This window comes from Zonotrichia leucophrys, chromosome 2 (assembly GCF_028769735.1).
Source record: "Zonotrichia leucophrys gambelii isolate GWCS_2022_RI chromosome 2, RI_Zleu_2.0, whole genome shotgun sequence".
NCBI lineage: Eukaryota > Metazoa > Chordata > Aves > Passeriformes > Passerellidae > Zonotrichia > Zonotrichia leucophrys.
Window position 1 is genome coordinate 79110452 of NC_088171.1, and position 20490 is coordinate 79130941.

Here is a 20490-nt window from a genome sequence, read left to right on the forward strand (position 1 = left end):
TCTGCTTGTGAGAATAATCAATTACCCCTGAAGATCTCAGAGTAGCTACTACAGTGTATCTCCATTCCTGGTATTTGTTGCTTACTTTCAGGAATACCTTTTTATAACAAAGAAGAGCTTAGTCATGGCTAGCAACTCTTTAAGGAACAGTACAAATCGTATTTTTCTCAGAACTGAAGTCCTGTATAGCTTAATTTAGTCTTCTCTGTAGCTCTTCCTCCTGAGTTTAAAGATAAATGGAAGAAAATGAGACTCGCTGAGCTGGTCAGAGTGCTAACAATGCCAAGGTTGTGGGATCAATCCCTGTATGAATCATCCACTTCAGTGCTGGACTCATTGATCCTTGTGGGACCCTGCCAACTAAGAATATTGTGTGATTCTATGAAATGTACTTAGGAACTATATTTTGCTGCCACCATATCTACTTGTGACATTCTGTGTCAGAAGTTGAAGCCATTGCAGAGGCCACTGGATTTATGTTCATTTTTTCATATTGGCTGTCTTTGTTTTGCATCTCTGCATTGCTTATCAAAGGTTACAACCCAGCTTTACTAAAGTCACGGCAAATTTGGACTGAGAGACAGTAAAGTCCACAGGAATAAATGTCACAACAAGAATCTGGTCATTCGCAGGGGACACAACCCCAGCTGCTGACCACACTAGTATTTGAAATTCCCTGGGTGACAGAGTTCAGTGTCCTTATCTCTTGTGAGTATACAAAGAAAGAGCATGAAAAACACAGACAACTCTACAAACTTCTCCAAATCTCTCAAATCTTACTTCACCAATGGTCTCATTACAGCCTTAGTGTATTAAAAAGATCTCACAAGTCTTATCAAGAACATCCATACTTTAAAAAAGCAGCATTAACTTTGAAGACTTAATCTGTTTTGTTTTTACTTTATTGTTGTAGACCATACTGTTGTAGACTAAGGTCAAGGACACCTTTTAGAGTGATAAAAACTCATCTACTCATCCAGTGGAGCAATTTGTTTTGACTTCTTTGATTTTGCCCATCCCTTAACTCCAAGACTGTTTTCTTAATCTTCAGGCTGCTGGCACAAAAAAAAAAAAAAATATAGTTGGAAAATGGCATATTGGCAAAGAATAACATTTGGAAAAGGGCATATTGGCAGATAGTTGCTCAAGAAGCTTTTCACCTTTTCAAGGTCAGGTTTAGTTCCCATTTCAGTAAATTGTTTCAGACACGAATGGAAGCATTCCTGCCTGTGCAGGAAGATGCTGAACCACCAGAGGCAGACTTTATGAAATCCTCCCAAGGGCCTTGTCCTATCCATGGTACTGCATTGAGCCTTTGTCCTGGAACAAAGGTTTCTTGTTTGCTCCAGTGAGGTGGAGATTAATGTCTCCTTCATGATTGTTCAGGTTTCACACAAAGGGTCTGTTTTGCATGAGTGGCTGGAGCAGGCAGAAAAGGAAGCATCAAAAATTGTCCCTGCAGCAATGTTTCTGCTCAATGTTCACAGTAGGAAGAGCAGCAAGGGGTGCAGAGAACTTGGGACAGAAGAAAGTTACTAAGATGGGAGATGGACAGTTATCAAAAGGAGACCAGAAATATGACATCTTTGGTTTATTAAGGCTTTTTATAAGTGAAGTAAAATATTCTTCTTTCTGTAAAAAAATTAGGCAGCATAAGTCATTGGGAAGATATAATGACTACCTTAAACAATTTAGTGACCCAACGCAGCCTGGAAAATACCACCTAAGTACTTTCAGCAGCAGCTGGGGAGAAAGCAGATGTGGCATTGTGTTAATGCTATCACAGCATCAGTGAATTGTGCAGCTGCTGGACATGCCTTTATTTCTAAAGAATGTAGTGTTCTGTCACTCTGAAAAGCTGGGGGAGGTGGGGGAGATTTAGATATGTATAAACCAATTATTTCAGGAGGAGATATAAAGTTAGGGGATGTTCCCACAAGCAGGCTCTGGTTCCTCTGCCACTTGACAAATTTTATGAAGGCTGATTGCAGCTTTACCCCCCCTGCACAGAACACAAAGTGCACAGAAATCTATACTGACTTGCATGTGCCCAAGGGATCATCATTGTCAGAGAATGTCCTTGTGATTCAAGTCATTATCATAAATCAGTTTCAGATGTGACTGCGGTCTGACATTTTTACAGCTCACAGATCCAGGGCTTTTTGTTTCATGGGACCCCACAATTTTTCAGGTTGGAAAGGCCTCAGGAATTCATCAGGTCCAGCCTTTGTGCAGAGCAGTGTCTGCTGTGAAGTCAGAACAAGTTCCCTGGGGCTTTGGACAGTCTGTTCCTCAAAACTTCACATTTCCCACACAAGGACCCAGTTTCTGACCTCTTCTGAGTTACATGGCCCATGAACACACATCATAATGTGTCTCAACAGAGCATCAGACTACAGCAGCCTTGGCCCTGAGATTTGCTCTGTTGGTCAGAGCATGCTGCTGGTAACACTAAGGTTGTGGGATAAATCCCTGTGTGGGCCATTCACTGAAGAGTTGGACTTGATAATCCTTGTGGGTCCCTTACAGCTCAGAATATTCTGTGGTCCATGACTTAACGCCTCAGAGTCTCCAACAATTTGGGATGATGAATTCAGGTTGTTTGCTGTGTATCAAAATTTCCTCAAAACTGCAGGTGTGTCTCTGCAAAGGCTGCTGTCTGACAGGAAATACAGCAGAGATAGCACGAGTCTGCAGGCTCACTCTGGCAAGGACCAGGTTATGGTCTGCAGCAAGCTTCTCTAGCCAGGCAGTGATGCTGGCCTCTGGTGTTGTGTGAAACCCAGTAATTCCTCCACAGATTGCAAAGAACTTTATGATTCTTTATACAACTGTGCTTCAAAAAAAGAAAAGAAAACAGCTACCAACCAAACTGAAAAAAACCCAAAAGCTTAAGTCTTTAAACACAACAAGGTTTTTACTTTATTATTTTCATGGTAAATTAGATACAATTTCCTGTCAACAGACAATCATGCCTTTGTAATAAAACCTTGACTTTATGATTTCTTGGCCCACAATAAAACACAAAAGCTCTTCTTTGTGTAAGTCAATGAGTACCTGCATAACCTTCCTTCATAAGAGCCCTGTTGAATTCCTTCTGTATTTTTCAACTGAGAGGTGCATGGTAGCTTCAGGAGGTATTAGGACTTTGTATTCTGTGCCACACCTCTGTGCAACACGGAAGCACAGCTCCAGGGGAATCTGAGAAAGAGGGTAGCTATTAACTTTACTGTTGCTTCCATACTAGTAAGCAGTTAATAGTTACAAACTGTCTTTACTTATTTTCTACTTTTACTTCATAAAAATACAGAAGTGCAATTTCTTTTAAAAATAAGATGCTAGAGTAAGATTTTGAGTGAAAAGCTCCAGTACTATGTAGTCATTTAGAGACCTAAATTTTCAAGGTCGATGAAGGTATGGATTTGAAATAGCCGAAAAAATGCTATTTAGCACTAACAAATTAAACTACTTTTTTTCCCAACATCTTACAAAATAGATTATTGAACAGAGAAGAGAAATCCAGCATTTGACATGAATGCTAGTTAGAACAAGATATTATCTTGAGTTCAAAAATGTATCTGTGAAATGAGCTTATCTTGTGCGATACAAGCTCTGAAAGGAGAGAGAATTATGGAAGTTCTGTTTATGTCAGAAAGAGAGAGTCCATGGAGACATTTGGCAAATCAGGAGATCCAACCACATAAGACTCAGGCTACTTTTTGATTTGTTTATTGCACAGTTCAAAAGACTAAATCATGTGATTTATATTCTTCCATAGTAGTAAAAGTTCAAAACTTAGCTGATACTATCCCAAAGACCCTAGGTGCAATTCAAAGCTGAGATGTGCAATAATTTTCAAAGTGGGTTTCCTCTGCCCTCACTGGGCACCAATGTAGCATAAATGGTAATAGGAAATGAACAAGGCATGGGTTAAATTAAGCTGCAATCCTCAATACACACATAGAACAATATCTTTAGGGTAAAACACTTGACTTGGACAGCCATACTTCTGCAAATATATCAGGTTTAACAAAATACATGAAACATCTGCTGAGAGGTTTTTTGCAGGAGAAAAATAGGAACTGCATTTCATCACAGAATAACCTTTACCAGGTTAACCATCTTCCACAATAAAATCTGTTATTCCAGACTCATTCCAGGTTGGCATATGTCTAACCTATTTTTAAAAACATCCATTTTGGATTCCTTAATTTCTTTCTGAGGAACATAGAGCCACACCATGTCTCTGTCATCTGCCAGTGTTTCTTCTTACTGAAGACTGCACGAAATCTAGAAAAGTTGTACTGTTCTTCATAGCTCACTGGGATACTATTTTGTGCTTTATATTTATCAATGAACGTCTCAAAAAATAGGCAGTTTTCTACAAGTTTGCCGAAAGGCAAATCAGTCTGGCACCCTGCAGTTTGCTATACACATGACAATAGCCTTTGTTAGCATAATGTATTATAATCCATTATGTAGTGGGTCTCTGAGGTTTAGTAATCCCTGTCAGCAACCAGAATAAATGGAAACAGCTTCCAGGAGATGCAAGGCCTATGAAAAGACTGTTATTTTTCAAGAACTAGAAGCATTCAGACTCACACATGCAGCCTTTGAAACAAAATCTCATGAACAATCTTTCATCACAATCATTTGTGAAAGTCAAATGCTATAATTGTACTTAAGAGAATGAAGAGAAATTGAAATGAATACTAGCAGTTCTGTACTTTCCCTATTGGAAAAAAAAAGATTTGGTGCATTCTCTTAGGCTCAGTGGTAGTAGAAGTTTTTAATTTTGACTTTTGAATATGCTTAGACACGGAATTTGTTAGCTGCAGATAGCCAGGTTCCACATAAAAATAGGCCTAACTCTTTGAAGAGTTATCTAAGCCACAAGTGAGAGCATTTTCTACTTTAGTGCACAACTGTATTGAAAAAAAATCACTAATATTAGATAACAGAGCATAAAACCTGCATGGGCTGAAGGTGCACCAGGATTACTGAGCTCCTGAAGCCATAACTCCCATGCAGCCTGGGAAAGGCATCTCTTACACTTGCCCTGCTTTTTATGCCCTTCCCCTTGGCATCTCCCAGTGACCTTTAGCAGGGAGATAGTACTAATCTAGCTGGAGCTTTGATGTGAGCTAGTACAGCTGCACTAGTTTCCTTATGGTGCTGTGAGTTCTTGACATATTTAGTAAAGTCTTTCAAATGTTACTTGTGTAGCACAATACCAAAACCCAAAACCCTCCAGATCAATTGAAATTACTAAAACAACTTCAGAAATGCTTAGGTAACTGTTGTTGACACTATAATTGGTAATACATACAACTGTCATTATGCAGAATTGCTTATTCTCTGTAGCATTCCACTCTGCTATTTACATCTTTGTTTCTTCCTGTATTTTTAAAGCACTCATCACTGGTCAGTTGAAGTTCCAGTTAAATAATCAAAGTCTTTAACAAAACTATCCTTTATTAATATCATGCTGCACTCATACCATAAGGCATCAGAAAATCAAATAAGCTCTGCTGCTAGAATTCTACAAGAAAAGTCCTTATTCCCAAAACACTGAAATGCTTTGGCCTCAGCAGAGTTGCCAGGTACAACACTCAACAGCAAAATGCAATTGCAGCCTGAAGCTGCAGTGCCACTCTGCATGCACACTGCTTGCCTCTGCAGAAGCTTTCACTGTTTAGTCTTCATCTCTTGATTAGATTAAATGAAGGTATAGCTGTAACCCTAACCAAGCCATTTATTCTATATTTAACCTTGCAGACGTGCATAGAAATGCAAGTGGGGGGAAAAAACAGGGTTAACTTAGGAGAAACATAGGAAACAGTAATAATAATTAGTAACAGTAGTAATAATTTACCTCTTGGTAAATCTACTTCCTAAAATCTTTCCTGATCTGAGTCACAGAAGTCAGCACTGTGTATTCCAGTAGAGCCAATCTCTAATTGTCTGTGCCACGTTTTCCTGGACTACTGTTACCATCTTCTCCAGTCTTCTGTCAGGCATCACCTTTCACTGAGATAACAGCAATCATCCTGAGGACCACTCAGAATCACAAAAAAGCTGACTTCATCCTATTTTCAGAACATGCCATCTGTAACAAAATTAGCAACTGAAATACCTTCCTGCTTTGCATGTTTAGTGTTATTCTTTGCCTGAAGTAGAGCCTGGGTTTTTTCCACTACATATTGTCTTTGAAACAGTAAAGTCGCAAGCACTCTAGGATTTGAATTACAGAGGGCTCGAATGATGCAAAGCATTAATTTATTTTCCTGATGCTTTTTTCCCTCTGGGCATTGAGAATATTATCCCATAAGATGATAGAGAGGGCTCTCTTAGCAAAATGAAACTAGTTATCAGTACTGCAACCAAAAGGATGGAAGCATGCTGAGACAAAAATAGAAGGTCCTTCTGCTGCCATGCCTCACCTCCTCAAACTGCTTATTCTTGAGCTTAGCAGTCTTTACCCACCAGCTGCCATGTAAGTACTCTTTGCAGCCATTTACCAGCACAGCTCTCTGCTGGTCAGGGGTGGGGAAGGCTGTAGTTTGCAACAGCTGAGGGGGAATGACCACTCACCACCTGGGCGTGAGTCATTCTCCCTGACTGGCAACCTGACCTTACTCCGGTGGGAGTGAGGTGGGGATTGACTCTGTTCCTATTAGGGCCAGAAGGAAACCTTGAGAGAGCAGAATTGAGCACAGTCCCTTTGGTGACTCATTTGCTTGCCTCTCTAACCATATTCAACACTTTCCAGTGGCTGTTGCAGAGGGTAAGACTGCTCTGTTTGCCTTTTGCTGGCAGTGGGCAGGCGCTGCTGTTAGCATACACGTGTGGAATCTGGCAGCAGCAGCAGCAACTATACTGCTCATTAGGGCACTAAATGGCATTGTGCAGTGAAAACAGTGTAAAGGTCCTTGCTTTCATGAAAATAGCAAATTATAAATGAAGAGTGGGCATCTTTATATCTTACTTTATTTCCTGGGCTTTGAAGAAAGATTTGACAAAATATTCCCTGTATGACTGCTTTACAGGTCATTTGCAGTGAGAGTGCAAGTGACTGCAGTCTGCCTAAGGGTGTCTCCAGCAGTGAAAGAATTCACTCTGTTGTTGTACAGCTACTTTTTAATAACTGAATTCTCAACCACACAACCCCCTCTGCTCTAGATGTCCCCTCTGCTTCAGTCATACCTTGTACAAGTAGATTGGCACAACAAGTGCTCAGTTCTTTTGTCTTCTGCTCTTACTTTCCTCCACTTACTGTTCTCTGTAGAGGTGATGGAGATACACTGCAAGACAGCATCAAATTAGTCAAGTAAAACATGCAATTGTAACAAAAAAAAAAAATAGTAGTTCCTATCCTAAGAAGTGGAGAAGAAAACTGAAGATGGGCCTTTATGCAGGAGTGTGAAATGTTTTATTCACCACACAGAGGGTCAGAACATGGGACCTCCCACAGGCCATTCAGTGACAGGCCTTGGGAAGCTCCTGCAGTCTGGGTGCTTGGAGGCTCAGGAGAAGGGACAACTTCTGACACCCTACCAAAGAATGAGAATGCAATCCCAGCTGTCTAAGAGGTGGTAGGACTTCAGAGACTGGTTTGAAAAGTCATCTGAGCATGTAAGGGTGTGACTGGATAAAAGAAAACAGCTATCTGCTATGATCCTAGGTGGTAGGCTAAATTATAACAGAGTGGTTATAGAGTCTTACAGACTCTATTGTACAGCCAATGTGCATAATTTACAGGGTACACAGATTTGTAACCTGACAAGAGGAATGCCAGAGCATTTAAGGTCCCCAGTTTTGCACCATTCAGTCAGCTTACTTCCTTAATATTCACTTTAAAATAAATAACAATATAAGAATAACAAGAATAATCATTACAAGAATATTGTTACAAGAATAACAATAAGAAGTAATTTTTAAAATCACAAAAATTAAATAACAAGTGTACCTGAAGGTACACTTTCTTATAGGGAAAGTCCTGTAAGGACTGTCAGGACTGTTCTTCAGTGAGTGTCTTGAGCTGAAGCCAGACCTGCAGCTGCCAACACCCCCTTCAACTCAGATGGAAACCTCAGGACTGGCCAAAAAATTAAACAGCATGTACTACCACTGTACTGATTGGCATGGGTTTTTCATGGAAATCTCCCTTTCCTGTATGGAGTAAACAGCACACTTTTTAATGAGAACAAGAAGACTTAGTGGATTTGTAGCCTGAGAGCACCATGTCTGCAGGACTGTGCTGAACACCTTTGCCTTGCTGCAGACTTACTGCATACCAACAGTACTCTTTCCAGCAGCAAATTTAAACCCCTACTCTTAGATTCAGGTCAGATCTCTGGGTCTTGGAGGACTTCAAATCTTTAGTTACTGAAAAACTTGATAATCTGTTTAGGAGTACAAGTGTTTTAACCAGATCAAGTGCTGTAAAAATATGGGAGTTTACTGTTTGAATAACAATAGACCATTCAAGTACAACCACTTGCAGAAACCATAAAAATTCTTTCTCTATGCATCACACTTGGTATGTGAGGAAAATTAAGAGTAGGAATTGCTTCTGAAGTTAAGGCATCTCTCTTATGTACACACATGTATTCAAATGCAAGCTAAATATAAATCTATACTATGTATATTTACCATTAGTAGAGTTACCTACTCATAAGTAAACAAATATTTTAGTCCAGGAGGGCCTACCTTTTCTTGTGCTTCCCTTCTGAAATATAAAGATTTTTTAATTTTGTTCTTTCTAGCTCTGTTTTGTGATGTTTTGGACGCCAAATGTGTCAGAGAAGATTTTAGTTGACATAATTGGAGTAGACTTCGCTTTCGCAGAGCTGTGTGTTGTTCCTTTGCGCATCTTCTCCTTTTTTCCACTTCCAGGTAAAAAAATATAAAGAAAATAAAAGTTCTGTAACCTTGGTGGCTCCTTCAGAGCATAAGCATTATAAAGTAAAAGTTAATACTTCTATCAAAGAGCAAGACAAAGTGGACAATAATCAAATTGTTTCAGATTTCTGTCTTTGTAATTAAATGCAACATCTTTTAGTCTTTTCTGCTTATGTGACAAAACAGTTTCATAATAAAGGTAAACTACAAAAACAATAATAAGTACATGTAGATACCCTTTTTGTACCTGTTACACCTTATACCACACAGAAGCCAGATGGAAATTTTTCCTTGGTCGAACTTCTCTTTAAGGAAGGGGACAGTTTGGGGTTTTTTTAATGAAGAAAACAGAATGGACGGACCAATAAATTGTTCTCTAAAAGAGAACAATTTTTAGGAACAAGTGCTGTCTATAACAGATTTTTTTTTCTTCATTTTCCCAAATCAGTATGTTAGAGCAATTTGAACATAAGATCTACTTGCTTTCCAGTAGGGTGCAAAATTATCAGCAGTAAGTTTTGCAGTGGTTATTTCTGAACAGTGCTCTCTGCATGGAAAAGCTGCATATGAAATTACTGACTTTATTTTTTTACTATTCTTGCCTCTTTTTCTCCCCTGTTTATGAACAGTGACTGTCAGAGCACACTTGACTGGTTGGCTGATGACTCTGAAGAAGACATTTGTGTTGGCACCCAGCTCAGTGCTGCGGATTATCGTCCTCATCACCAGTCTCATCGTGCTGCCTTACTTAGGGTAAATCATTATTCCTCACAGAACCCCTGTATTTCCTTTCCTCTTCATTCCTCTTCCCTGTCACTTGATAGCTGAATTTGCATAGCTGGGAACATTTTCTCCAAATACTAACCATGATACAAGGCCTAAAGAGTGTCACTATCTGGAAAAGAAACATTTACAAATGTACAAGCATGACTGCTGTAGACAGGCACAATTTGGAAAAAATACACAAATGTCAAAGAGGCAAAAACGTATCCTAAGGGGAATTTATTTCCATGTTATTAAACTCACTGTTAAGAAAGCTAATGGAACAATATCTTGTTTATAAGCTTAATAATCTATTCTACAGCACTCTGTACAAGACTTTAAATTCTTAGTCCATAATTTGATTCAGTGTGCTTCTTTTACTAAACAGTGTAGCCATTAAAAACAAACGAGTCCTTTAAAATACCAGTTATTCTCTTAGGCAGTGTATTTTGTCTTTGAAGAAAATATTTCTATCATCAGAGTGGTTATATATGCCAGTGAAAATGTAATTATCAATCATGCACTCTCACACAACAATGACTGCTTTCTTTCTACGCCTCCAACAGAGTTCATGGAGCCACTCTTGGAGTAGGATCCCTTCTCGCTGGTTTTGTAGGAGAATCTACCATGGTTGCAATAGCAGCCTGTTACGTCTATAGGAAACAGGTAAGAATTAGTCTCTGTGGCATCTGATGAAAGCAGGTGGTGAATAGAGTGGGTTTTAGTTCAGATTAAGTTACACTTTAGCAACGAAACTCCCCAGAATTCTCACTTTGGTTTGCTTCCCTGTCAAGCCTCAGAAGTGTGCAGCTGGGAAAGTCTTTGGGTTGAAATAAAACCAAAAGGTGCTCTCCAGCTGTTAATGGGCATCTAGGCCATGGGACATGCTGGTCTGCAGTCAGAGAGCCTCTTGCTCCTCAAAACACATGTATCATGGACATCCTGTCCTTACCACCAGCAGTTTTGTGCTGTATATTTGCTGCTGCAGTACAACTCAGCATCTTTATGTAGGCATAGGAACTACTCATCCAAGCTTACAATATGTGTATCTATATGTATATAGAATCATAGAATCACAGAATGGTTTGGATTGGAAGAAGCCTTAAAGTTCCAAGGAGTTCCAAGTTCTTTCCCATGGAAGGTGTTATGTAGTGTTACATAGTGTATACATTTACATCTGTGGGTATACACTATGTAGTACATATATCTCTGTATATACACTTTTATTTCTTTATAAAACCAGCTCTGCTGAAAGTCAACAAGAAGCACAGATGCTTATGGTTTTTTGCTGTCCAGAGGAGTGGCTTAAAACAAAACATATTCCTGCAGCAGTTGACAATTAGAGCTTATAAATAATTAAGCAGGTGCTTTTTTACATACTTTAAGCACTACAATCCTGCATGTGTGGAGTACCAGTGAAATATGAATTTTGAAGAAGATTCTACTAAATTAGGTCAAACACAGGGTAAATATTGGCTGGGTGTCTGGGTACATTGCAGTACCTGCATGTTGTTCCCTCTCAGTTATGTGTTCAAGGCACCATGTAGGGCACTATGTCCAGCTCCAAGCAGAACCAGCAAGGTGTGTATGTCATTCTGTAGTACAGGAGGACTCTGTGGATGGAAACAGAAAATATAAGCTATGCAGTGACTTTTTTTTTTCATTAGACTTCTTAGAAAGTGCCAAGTGGAAATACCTACCACTTCTATTTTAAAACAAAAAACCAAACTACAGAAGATGGAATATCTAAAAGCCTTATATTGGAACCACCTAAAATCAGTTTTGATATGTGTTGACAGTGCATGGCCATGGCACGAGTTCAAAGTGTACAAGGTTCATAAGACAACAGAAGAATCATAATGTCTGTCATAATTAATTTATCATGTTTGCCTTGAGAACCGAAGAGTAAAACTTTAAGACACTGAAATGACTTGTCTTGACCTTTGTTTTCACAACATCCTCGTTGCTAGTTTGTTACCATAGTAGCTCACAGAGTCTTTCTGACCAGGGATGTTGCGCGTCATTTTTCTCAGTGGTGAGTGCAGGTAGTAGGAGTAATAATTGTGCCAGCCTAATTTATTCTTTATTCAGTGTCACAGTGGCAGAGCCAACCAGTAGCTCTATTACACCAGGTTATTCTGACCTGCAGTTGGAGAGCTGCAGATCAAATGTTATGTAGACACCTCTGAACTTCTGGAACTCTGATACACCCATCTCAGCTGAATCAATAATACCTGTGGGAATATTTTGTCAGCTGTACAATTGTTTTCAGTAAAACTAGTCAGCCTGCTGAGAAATGGATAATAAGGAACAGATGCTTCAACTTGTTTTTTAGGGGCCTGAACTCTTCTTAGCTTTACTAATCCAGGACATCCTGGATGAATCATAGGACTCTTGAATGACCTCCTGCTCCTTCTGGCCAAAAATATTCTAATATTACTTTGCTTTGCTGAGGCAAGAGATCACAGTGGATCAGCAACACTAAGAAAAGCCGGAATGCTCACATCTTGTAAAATTCCTGAAGGTTGACATTTGAGAAATTAGGTTGCCACCTCGCCTCCCTCCTGAGAGAAGCCTTTCTTCCCTCACATTTTGTTTTCCTTCCTTTTTTTAAATAAGAAGTCTATGATGTAAAAGATTCCAGATGCTCTCTTCCCTCCAGTCTTGCTGAAGCCTGTTTTGGATGTCGCTTAGCATAAGAAATGCCTGATTGCATTTACGTTAGAAAGGAGAAAACTGGGCCCCAGAAAGGCTACAGAAATCTTCTAAGTTAAGCCAAGTCGTTAGTGGCAAGCCACAAATATGACACAAATATTCTAGTTTTTAATAACATACTCTAACAAACCATATTCTCACCTCACTTCTCCCACCTCAGTGTCCAAAGCTGATGGGAGTGTGTTCATGCACAACTTACTGATAGGTTTCTGGATGCTTGTTTCAATCTAGAAAAAGAAGAGGAATGAGAATGAGACAGCTGCAGAAGGTGAAGACTCTGCAATGACCGACATGCCTCACACGGAGGAAATGACAGACATCGTAGAAATGAGAGAAGAGAATGAATAATAAATGGGATGCAATTGTTCTCTGCAGGGACGATTGGAGTGACGCTTCAGCATCTTGTCGTCTCTCATACTTTTTTGTTTGTTCGTTTTTATTTTTGTAATAAAGAGGCCTTGATTTAAAAGGTTTCAGATAAATTCTCTAGCATACTGAGTATGCTCTCACTGATGAGGGACCTAAAAAGAGGTCTTTGCTTCTTTTTTTCTTTTTTTTTTTCCAATTGAATTTTTTTTTCTCACTCCATGCAAGCGTAAAAGATACAATTGCATCACTGTAGAGTCTTCCTTACTTATGCATCCACCTTCTCTGGACAATCTGCATTTGTCAACCAAAGCCCTGCTCCTGTGCGCCTGTGTGTGTGCGGACCTGCGCTCGCACGCTCACACCGCCACGTGCCACTGGCTCAATGCTACTGCCATAACCCCACTCCCTCCCCTCTCTCCTTCTCCTTCCTTTTCTTGATCAGAAATGGAAAAGAAGTTTGGAATACAGAGCTTTATTTTACTTGCTTGAAAATGACTTTGCTACATAAACTAATATACTATGGTGAACTATATCTTTTTGTTTGGCCTCATCACTAGAGCTTATACTGCACAGGGTACAAGACAGGGAGGAACGTGGGAGTCTCCCCATAAAAAGTGGAGAAAAACAGGTTCCTCTCTCATGTTGAAAGTGTGTGGATGTGTATATACACACATAGGTACATGAACAGAGACATACATATATATATATTTTTATATATATATATGCATTTGATAAATAAAATACACACAGGACAAGAACTCTATTTAGCTTTCATTCCATCGGAAAGATAGTAATCTTTTGAAAAATATAAACATTTAATTCAGAATTTTCTTGAATCATTAAGTCCCACCTTACATATAATTTTCTTTAGGAAAAAAACATGCACTTTCCTCTTGTGAAGAGGGTGATGGCAACTGATAGACTTTGACTGTATTTGAATAAAACAAAAATAAATATTGACGAGCTTTACCAAAGTTCTTGTCCACTGACCTAACTTTAATTTTTAAAGGTTGATTTGCTCTCTATAATTATTTCTGGTGCCTCTATATTAAAAAAGAGTAAGATCAGATAACGTATGCAGGATACCATGCTAGATAACATTACTAGACATAGTTCCATGAAATTTTTTATACAGAGATGTACACGTACTCACGTGTGTGTGCATGTGTATATATACTTCTATACACATGCACGCACACACACACAAATGTATGTTTTGCTGTAACGTATTTACCTATGCAGTAGATCAAAATCCATGTGGTGAAGCTCAAGTACTGATGGTCCTCCAAGCTGAAAATCAGGGGCTTTGATGATCTGTTGGCTCGCATGGCAGTGTTGAGTGGGAGCAAGGAGCCATCCCCATCAGCCCTGCGGAGCTGTGCTTGTGGCTGGAGTGCGCCTTAAATACAGCGTGAGGTCGGGTGGGAGACTCAGGTTGGGTGGAAATGAAGGCTGTGTAAGAGGTGAGGGAAGCAGGGAGGTTTTGGGTGTCACCAGTGCTGCTGTGGCAGCAGTTTGTGTTTCTGTGCTCTTCTGTGTTTGGCTGCGGGGCAGCACTTGTTACTGGTCTGTAGGAGCTTGGGTCCTTTCAGATTTAATCATGTCAGAGTCTGGAAACCATGATCCTCCATCCTATATCCATAAATCAATTAATTTAAACCTTATTTAGTAAAAGTATATTTTTCTAAGTTGTGGAAATTATTATTTAATTGTGGACAAATTCTGTTTCTAGATTTATTTGCCAGGTAGTCCCAGCAGTCAGAGAACTGATCAAAACTAAACATTACTTTAAATGTTTTATCAGTATATGTGTATGTAGACATACACATGTGTATAAATATATATATATATATTGTATATTATGTACATTTATTTTAAACTACAATACGTTTCCTATTTTTCCAAGTTCAGCTAAAAATGTCTCTACAAAACTACTGAGTTGACTAGTAACCAGTTACGGCCATCATTAAAGGCATTGTATCAATGAACTTTACATTTTATTGGAAAGATTTGTATCAATTTGTTACATATGCAAATACAATAAGAAAAAAAATCAGACATTACTGTGCTAACTGACAGATTTGCTAAATCAGTTTATGGTTAATGAGCAGTGGTGCTGGGAGGGTAAGAGTAAAACCAGTAATCACGTTTGCTGTGTCACCACAGGGTAAATACTTTTTGACGGTAGAGTAAAACAATTTTTAAAAAAAAAAAAACCTTAGACAAATTAATGTGTGCAGGATGCAAACTGTACGCAGTCATGAATACAGGTTCTCAGACAGTCATATGTATATAAGGTGTATATAGACAGTCACAGATAACAGTGACCATTTGAGGTCTCCTCTATTCATGTAGTTTTGGTGTCTCCAGTACATTTGTCTCCAAGTCCACAAGATGCAGTTTTTCAAGAACTGTAGAAATGAAGCAGGAAAATATTTTTGTGTAATGTGTGCATTTCTTTTGGTACATGACTAAAATTCAAACAGCAGTACTTTTGAAGAATTTTGAGCCTTACCAGTGTAGGTTTCAAGGTAATGATTGCACCACAAAGTAAAAATCTGAAAACAAAGGATAACACTGAGGCTTGTACTTTAGATAAAAGATAAACAGATTTTTTAAAAATTAATTATTTGTCATACAGAGCTAAACTAATGGTACTGTAAAAGATAAATTTTCAGTTGTGTGTGTAATACTTACTTAGTCCCTTACTTTGCAAGATACTGAGTGAGCACAGGAGTGGTGAAATTTGGGCAAGAATTGAAGCAGAGACATAAGGACATGTGCATTGCATCTCTTTCTGCTTCCTGCAGGTCATGTATTTCTTTACATTTCTCTGCTGGATTAACAGAATGTGATGACATTTCTGCAGGGAGCGGGTCCCAGCCAGCCCCTCGTGCTGGTCCCGCTGGTGGGCAGGCAGGGTGCTCAGTGAGGAGGGATTTCTCCCTCTGTCCCTTGCAGACACTGGGCCTGCTTCTGGGACTGTTGGCAGGAGCTTCAGCAACCTGCTGAGACCTCCTGCTGCCTGTTAGTGGCAAATTGAGCTGGGCTGGTGAAGCAGGCAGTGTGTGATGGGCTGCAGGCTGGGAGTGGGCAGGCATCCTCTGTGGCCAAAGCCCCAGTGAGAGCATCACTGACAGTGTCTCTGTCAGGCAGATGCTGGCACATGCCCTGTCCTGCACTTCCTCCTTTCCAAAAGTACTTCCTTGAGTTCTAGTGCAATGGCTTAGCTGTGTTTCCCTTGTGCTGTTGCTTATGAAATGGTTATCTATCTCTGTGGTAATTATTTTGCAATAGAAACCCATCCTGTTTCTGTGTCAGAGAGCTGGAGCACCGTCATCTCAGTGAATTCATGTGGAGACTTGGCCTTTCCAGACTGCATTACACAAAGTTACAATAAAAAGAGAAAAAAAAGTTGATCTGCATCTTACATCTTGTATTGCAGAGCAGCTCACACAGAGGGAAATAAGGGCAGAACACCCATAAGCTGTGGATTCATGTTCCTCAGCTTTTAATAAGTACATAAAATTGTGTTCATGTGTCTTGAGCTTTCCTTTTTCAGAATTAAGAGAAAACATTGCAGGTTTTTCCCCCTCCCTGCCCTAAGCAGGCTCTCAGGCTCACCAAGCACAGGACTCGATGGACAAAGCTGTGCATCTCTGGGCCGGGGCCCGAAGCCATGTGGGTGCAGCAGCCATTCCCAGGCCTGGGACATCCCGCTCCCCATCCCCCTGGCACAGCCGCTCCACACAGGAGGGCTCAGATCCCTGCTTCTTTAGATAGAGACGCCCTAAGTGAGAGCACTGGGTAAGTAACAGAGAAGTCTTTTTGTTTTCCACTCATTTTGCTGCTAAATATTTCCTTTGAGCAGGAGATTTATGTCTGGCTCCTGCTCGGTGTCCCACCGAATGTGCAGCCAGGGAGGAGCAGCCCCAGACGGAGGCTTGGCTGGTGAATGCAGCTGATTCAGGGCAGGCCACGGCCCACGAACAGAAACCTTTTGAAGGCAGGAGCGCCTTCTTTTATGGGATGGCGCCTCGTGCTTGGAAAGAAGGCAGAAAGGATGGATGCTCTCAGTAAGGGCAGCCAGAGGCGTCGGGCACGGCTTTGTGCTGGGCTGCAGGCTGCGAGGGGAAGGGAGCGTCCCGCACTTTCGGCATGCCGCCCCTGCCGGAGAAGCGCAGGACGCTGCAGGGCAGGATGGGCTCCGCCCTCACCCAGGCCTTGTGGTTGTGGCATGGCTGGCAGAGGCTCGAGTGCAGCTGGCTGCTTCCTGGGGACAGTGGCAGTAACCCTTGGAAAGCCTTGGAATTTGTGTATGGGTGTGTATAGGAGAGTGCTGCGCAGGCAAGTTTGTTATGACCTTTGAATCGTTCCTTGGAACGAGAGTTCAAGTCTAAACACACAAGATCTCAATGTGGGACTAGTACTAAGCCATTTTTAAAAATTGCAATTTAAGCTACCCAAAAGAGTAAATGAAACAGCAGGCCTTATACCATTAAGCTAAAACATGATTTAGATTAGTGAGCTGGAATGGGAGATAAAGAGGACATGTTGAAAATCTTACAGATATTGTATATCCCTCCTAAAGACAGCAGCATGGTGTGGAGAGGAGGGAATCAAAGGGCAGAAAACACCATTTCCCTTTCAGCTGCCCAGGAGAGGACTGAGGATGAGGAGCAGTGTGTCTGTGTAACACCACTTCCTCCTTCCCAGTAGAGGAGCCTTCAGAGACAGGAGTGTGAAACACCTTTGGAGATGATTGAAGCAGAAATAAACCAGCATGCAGGTTTTATAATGTGCAGTAAGGAGGTGTCTTCCAGTTTCTGAGGAACTGACAGGGCTACACTGGGGAAATGTCACTTAAGTATTAATTAAACATGAGAAAATTATCGCAATTTTGGTAGCAAATTGGCATGTCCCAAATACCAGCTTAACCATAAAATGTCAGGATTACCTTCCCTTGTTCATGTTTGGCTTTCTACTGAGTATAGCAAACCATCTGTTTTGAAGGCAGTAAGGTCCTGTGGAGGGGTTGCAGTGCAGAACAGGCTGTGGGGACTTGTGGTAGAGGCCCAGGTAGGGAGAGGAGCTCTGAATTTGTTCTGTGCCCTGCAACACACTGCATAGGAGCCTGGCAGCATTGTGAAACAAGGCAGAATTGTCAGCTTAGCAGCAAACTGGCTCCAAGCATGGCCACAAGCTGCAGCAGCCCTGCAGAGCAGCAGGAGGGCATGGGATGCAGGGCAGCCCTGGCTCCAAGCTCAGGCAGCTTGTGTGGATTTGCTTTGGAGAGCCAAGTTCAATTGTCAGTGCAGAGATGCAATCCTCAGCAAAACCCCTGCCAGACCTCTCAGCAATTGGCACCTTCTGAACAAAAAGGCCAAAGACAAAGTACGGGGGCAGAGAGATGGAGCTTTAGGCTCGCTTGGAGCACAGACTTGCACAGAAGGGCATTTTGGCTGCAGTTCCTGCAAATTAATTGCAGGGTTAGAGAATGAGCTTCAGTCTCCACATTTCATAACCATGACATCCAATCCATCTCAGTAAAACAGAAGGATGGCCCTCTATTTCTAGGTGCTCTTTTGTCTGTAATCCCAAGGGGAAACTTTTCTTTAGTTTTAACAGACCTTGTCACTGCTCGAATCAATTTATTAGTTTTACCTCATTATTTTCTGTCATTCCAAGTCCAGTGTCTTCAGATATTTCCTCATTTTCTTCTGAAGGTTCCTGCTAGGCTTATTTTGTCTCTTGGCATTTTGAGAAGAAAAATGTAATAGTCATGCTGACTGAATGTCAACTAATGCTGTGATTAAAAAGTAGCTTACAACAGAACTCTTCTTTGATGGACTGTTTTTTACTTCACATTTGCTAAGCTGGAAAGGAGAGTCTAAAAGTAGAAGGAATTGGGGGGAATCTTTAGCTAAAATCAAGAATTAAATGAGTTAATTCAAGTTAATTTCTTAACTCCAGCCACCTTGTGACTTCCTAGTGAAAACCTTTATCCAGACTATTCCAGCAAAGTTAGCAGTGCATCCTAGAACAGCACAGAATAGTTTGAGACATGCAGGTTTTGTGTATTTCGCAACTGAATGTATAATGAATTGAAAAGTCTAATTAACAGGGGTAATCCATTAGGTTTAAAATTCATCTGGACATGAGCAGCCTGGTCCAGTATCAAAGGTGGCCCTGCTTTGAATGGAGGGGGATTTAGCAAGAAAACTGCCTGCAATCCCCTTACAACCTAAATTGTTCTCTGATTCAACCAGGAACCTAGAAAGGTCCCTTCATCTTAAAGGACTTAAGATTGCTTGCCTTTTTTAGGCTTTTAGTTCAGGATTGGGAGACAGTGCCTAACAGGGGCCTACAATGTAGATGTGTGAGCAAAAATGTTGAGCTGCACAGATTCTTTTGCTGATGACAAAAGTTTGGTATTGCAGAGCCAGCTTTGCAGTGCCCTCCCACCCTCTGGGAGCCCACAATGAGAGCAAAGCAAAAACAAGCTATTGTATCTGCAGATAAAGTATTTGAGTACTGTACTGCACTTCTCCCATTAACTCTATAAGCAAAACTGCCTGGAAACAGCAAGCAATTGCACTTACTACATGCTCCTCCCACCTCTCTTCATGTGCATCATTCAGCATTTAAAAGAAGCTACCCTTTCCCATAACTCCCCTTTGTAATCAAGGTAATGCAAAGTAAATACTTACATTTATCTAATAGAATGGCTTGGCCTGCCTGTAAATGAGAGCATATAAATCCCCTCTTAGGAATGGATGTAAAAATTGGAACAGCAGCTTTATCCATAATTCATTAAAAAACCCACAACAGAAATGCAAAGAAAAAATGCAGAACTGAAAAAGAATAAAAATTCATTAACTTTTAAGGAGACTAGTGCCTGGGTGGCAAGTAAGGTATATGTGTACATGCAGAGAACAGCAGAGCCTAGAACTAAAGTTCATTGCTCAACTTTGTAGTTTGCTCTCCAAAGCAAATGTAACTCTGCTTTTGTGCCTATTATGATGAACAAAAAATCCCTCCTAAGCTATAATAAAACAATTGGAAGGCTACAGGCAATAAATTAACTGGTTACTTAGATCAACTGATTTTATCCAACAAGTTTGCAGGCACCACAAAACTGCAAAACCAAAATCTCGAAAAAAGTTAAAAATACCTATTTTTGTAGATGACATTTCCTTGCTTTTTACCATCAGCAAGTTTTTCACTTGGTTTAATGAAGTTATTTGCAATATCTTTGTATATTTTTAAAAAGCAAATGCACAGGATGCAAGGCTTAACTTGTGTTTCAAATGGCAGAAACAGCCCCCACTATCATGCAGGCAATCAAGCTCAAATCATGTCAGGTTTTGATCTTTCAGAACATTGCTCTGTCTGCTCCCTTATTTTAGATAATTTGGGTTATTTTGTGGTGTTACTGCCTCTGCCTTAGTTTTGTGAAGCCAAACACCTGCGGAAGGTTTGTGATAAGAGACTTGAAGTTGGGATTGCAAGCAGTGTCAAAGCCCCCTGAGCTGTTTGACAGGGATTTTACCACCACAGGCCACAGAAATTCAAAGTGGACTTGGCTCTCTGTGGTGGAATGGCTGAAATGCATTTCACGGGGTTTGGGCAGCACAGCTCAGCAGCATTCCCTTTGGGAAAGACTTGTTTCCCCTGCATGGGACAGAAAGCTTCTGAGTGTGCCTGAGGAGGAAGGAACACATGTGAGTGCAGAGGAGT

General features: G+C 40.5%; 1 protein-coding gene across 1 annotated transcript in view; it reads left to right on the forward strand.

Moving 5' to 3' along the window:
• Nucleotides 1-13282, forward strand: part of ANKH (ANKH inorganic pyrophosphate transport regulator) — a 97634-nt gene extending 84352 nt beyond the window's left edge. The window contains exons 9-12 of the mRNA XM_064705487.1: nt 8769-8898; nt 9534-9657; nt 10233-10332; nt 12613-13282. Of these exons, the coding sequence (XP_064561557.1) occupies nt 8769-8898; nt 9534-9657; nt 10233-10332; nt 12613-12729 (471 nt within the window). The 3' untranslated portion in view covers nt 12730-13282. The remainder of the gene's footprint in view (nt 1-8768; nt 8899-9533; nt 9658-10232; nt 10333-12612) is intronic.
• The last annotated feature ends 7208 nt before the right edge of the window (nt 13283-20490 follow it).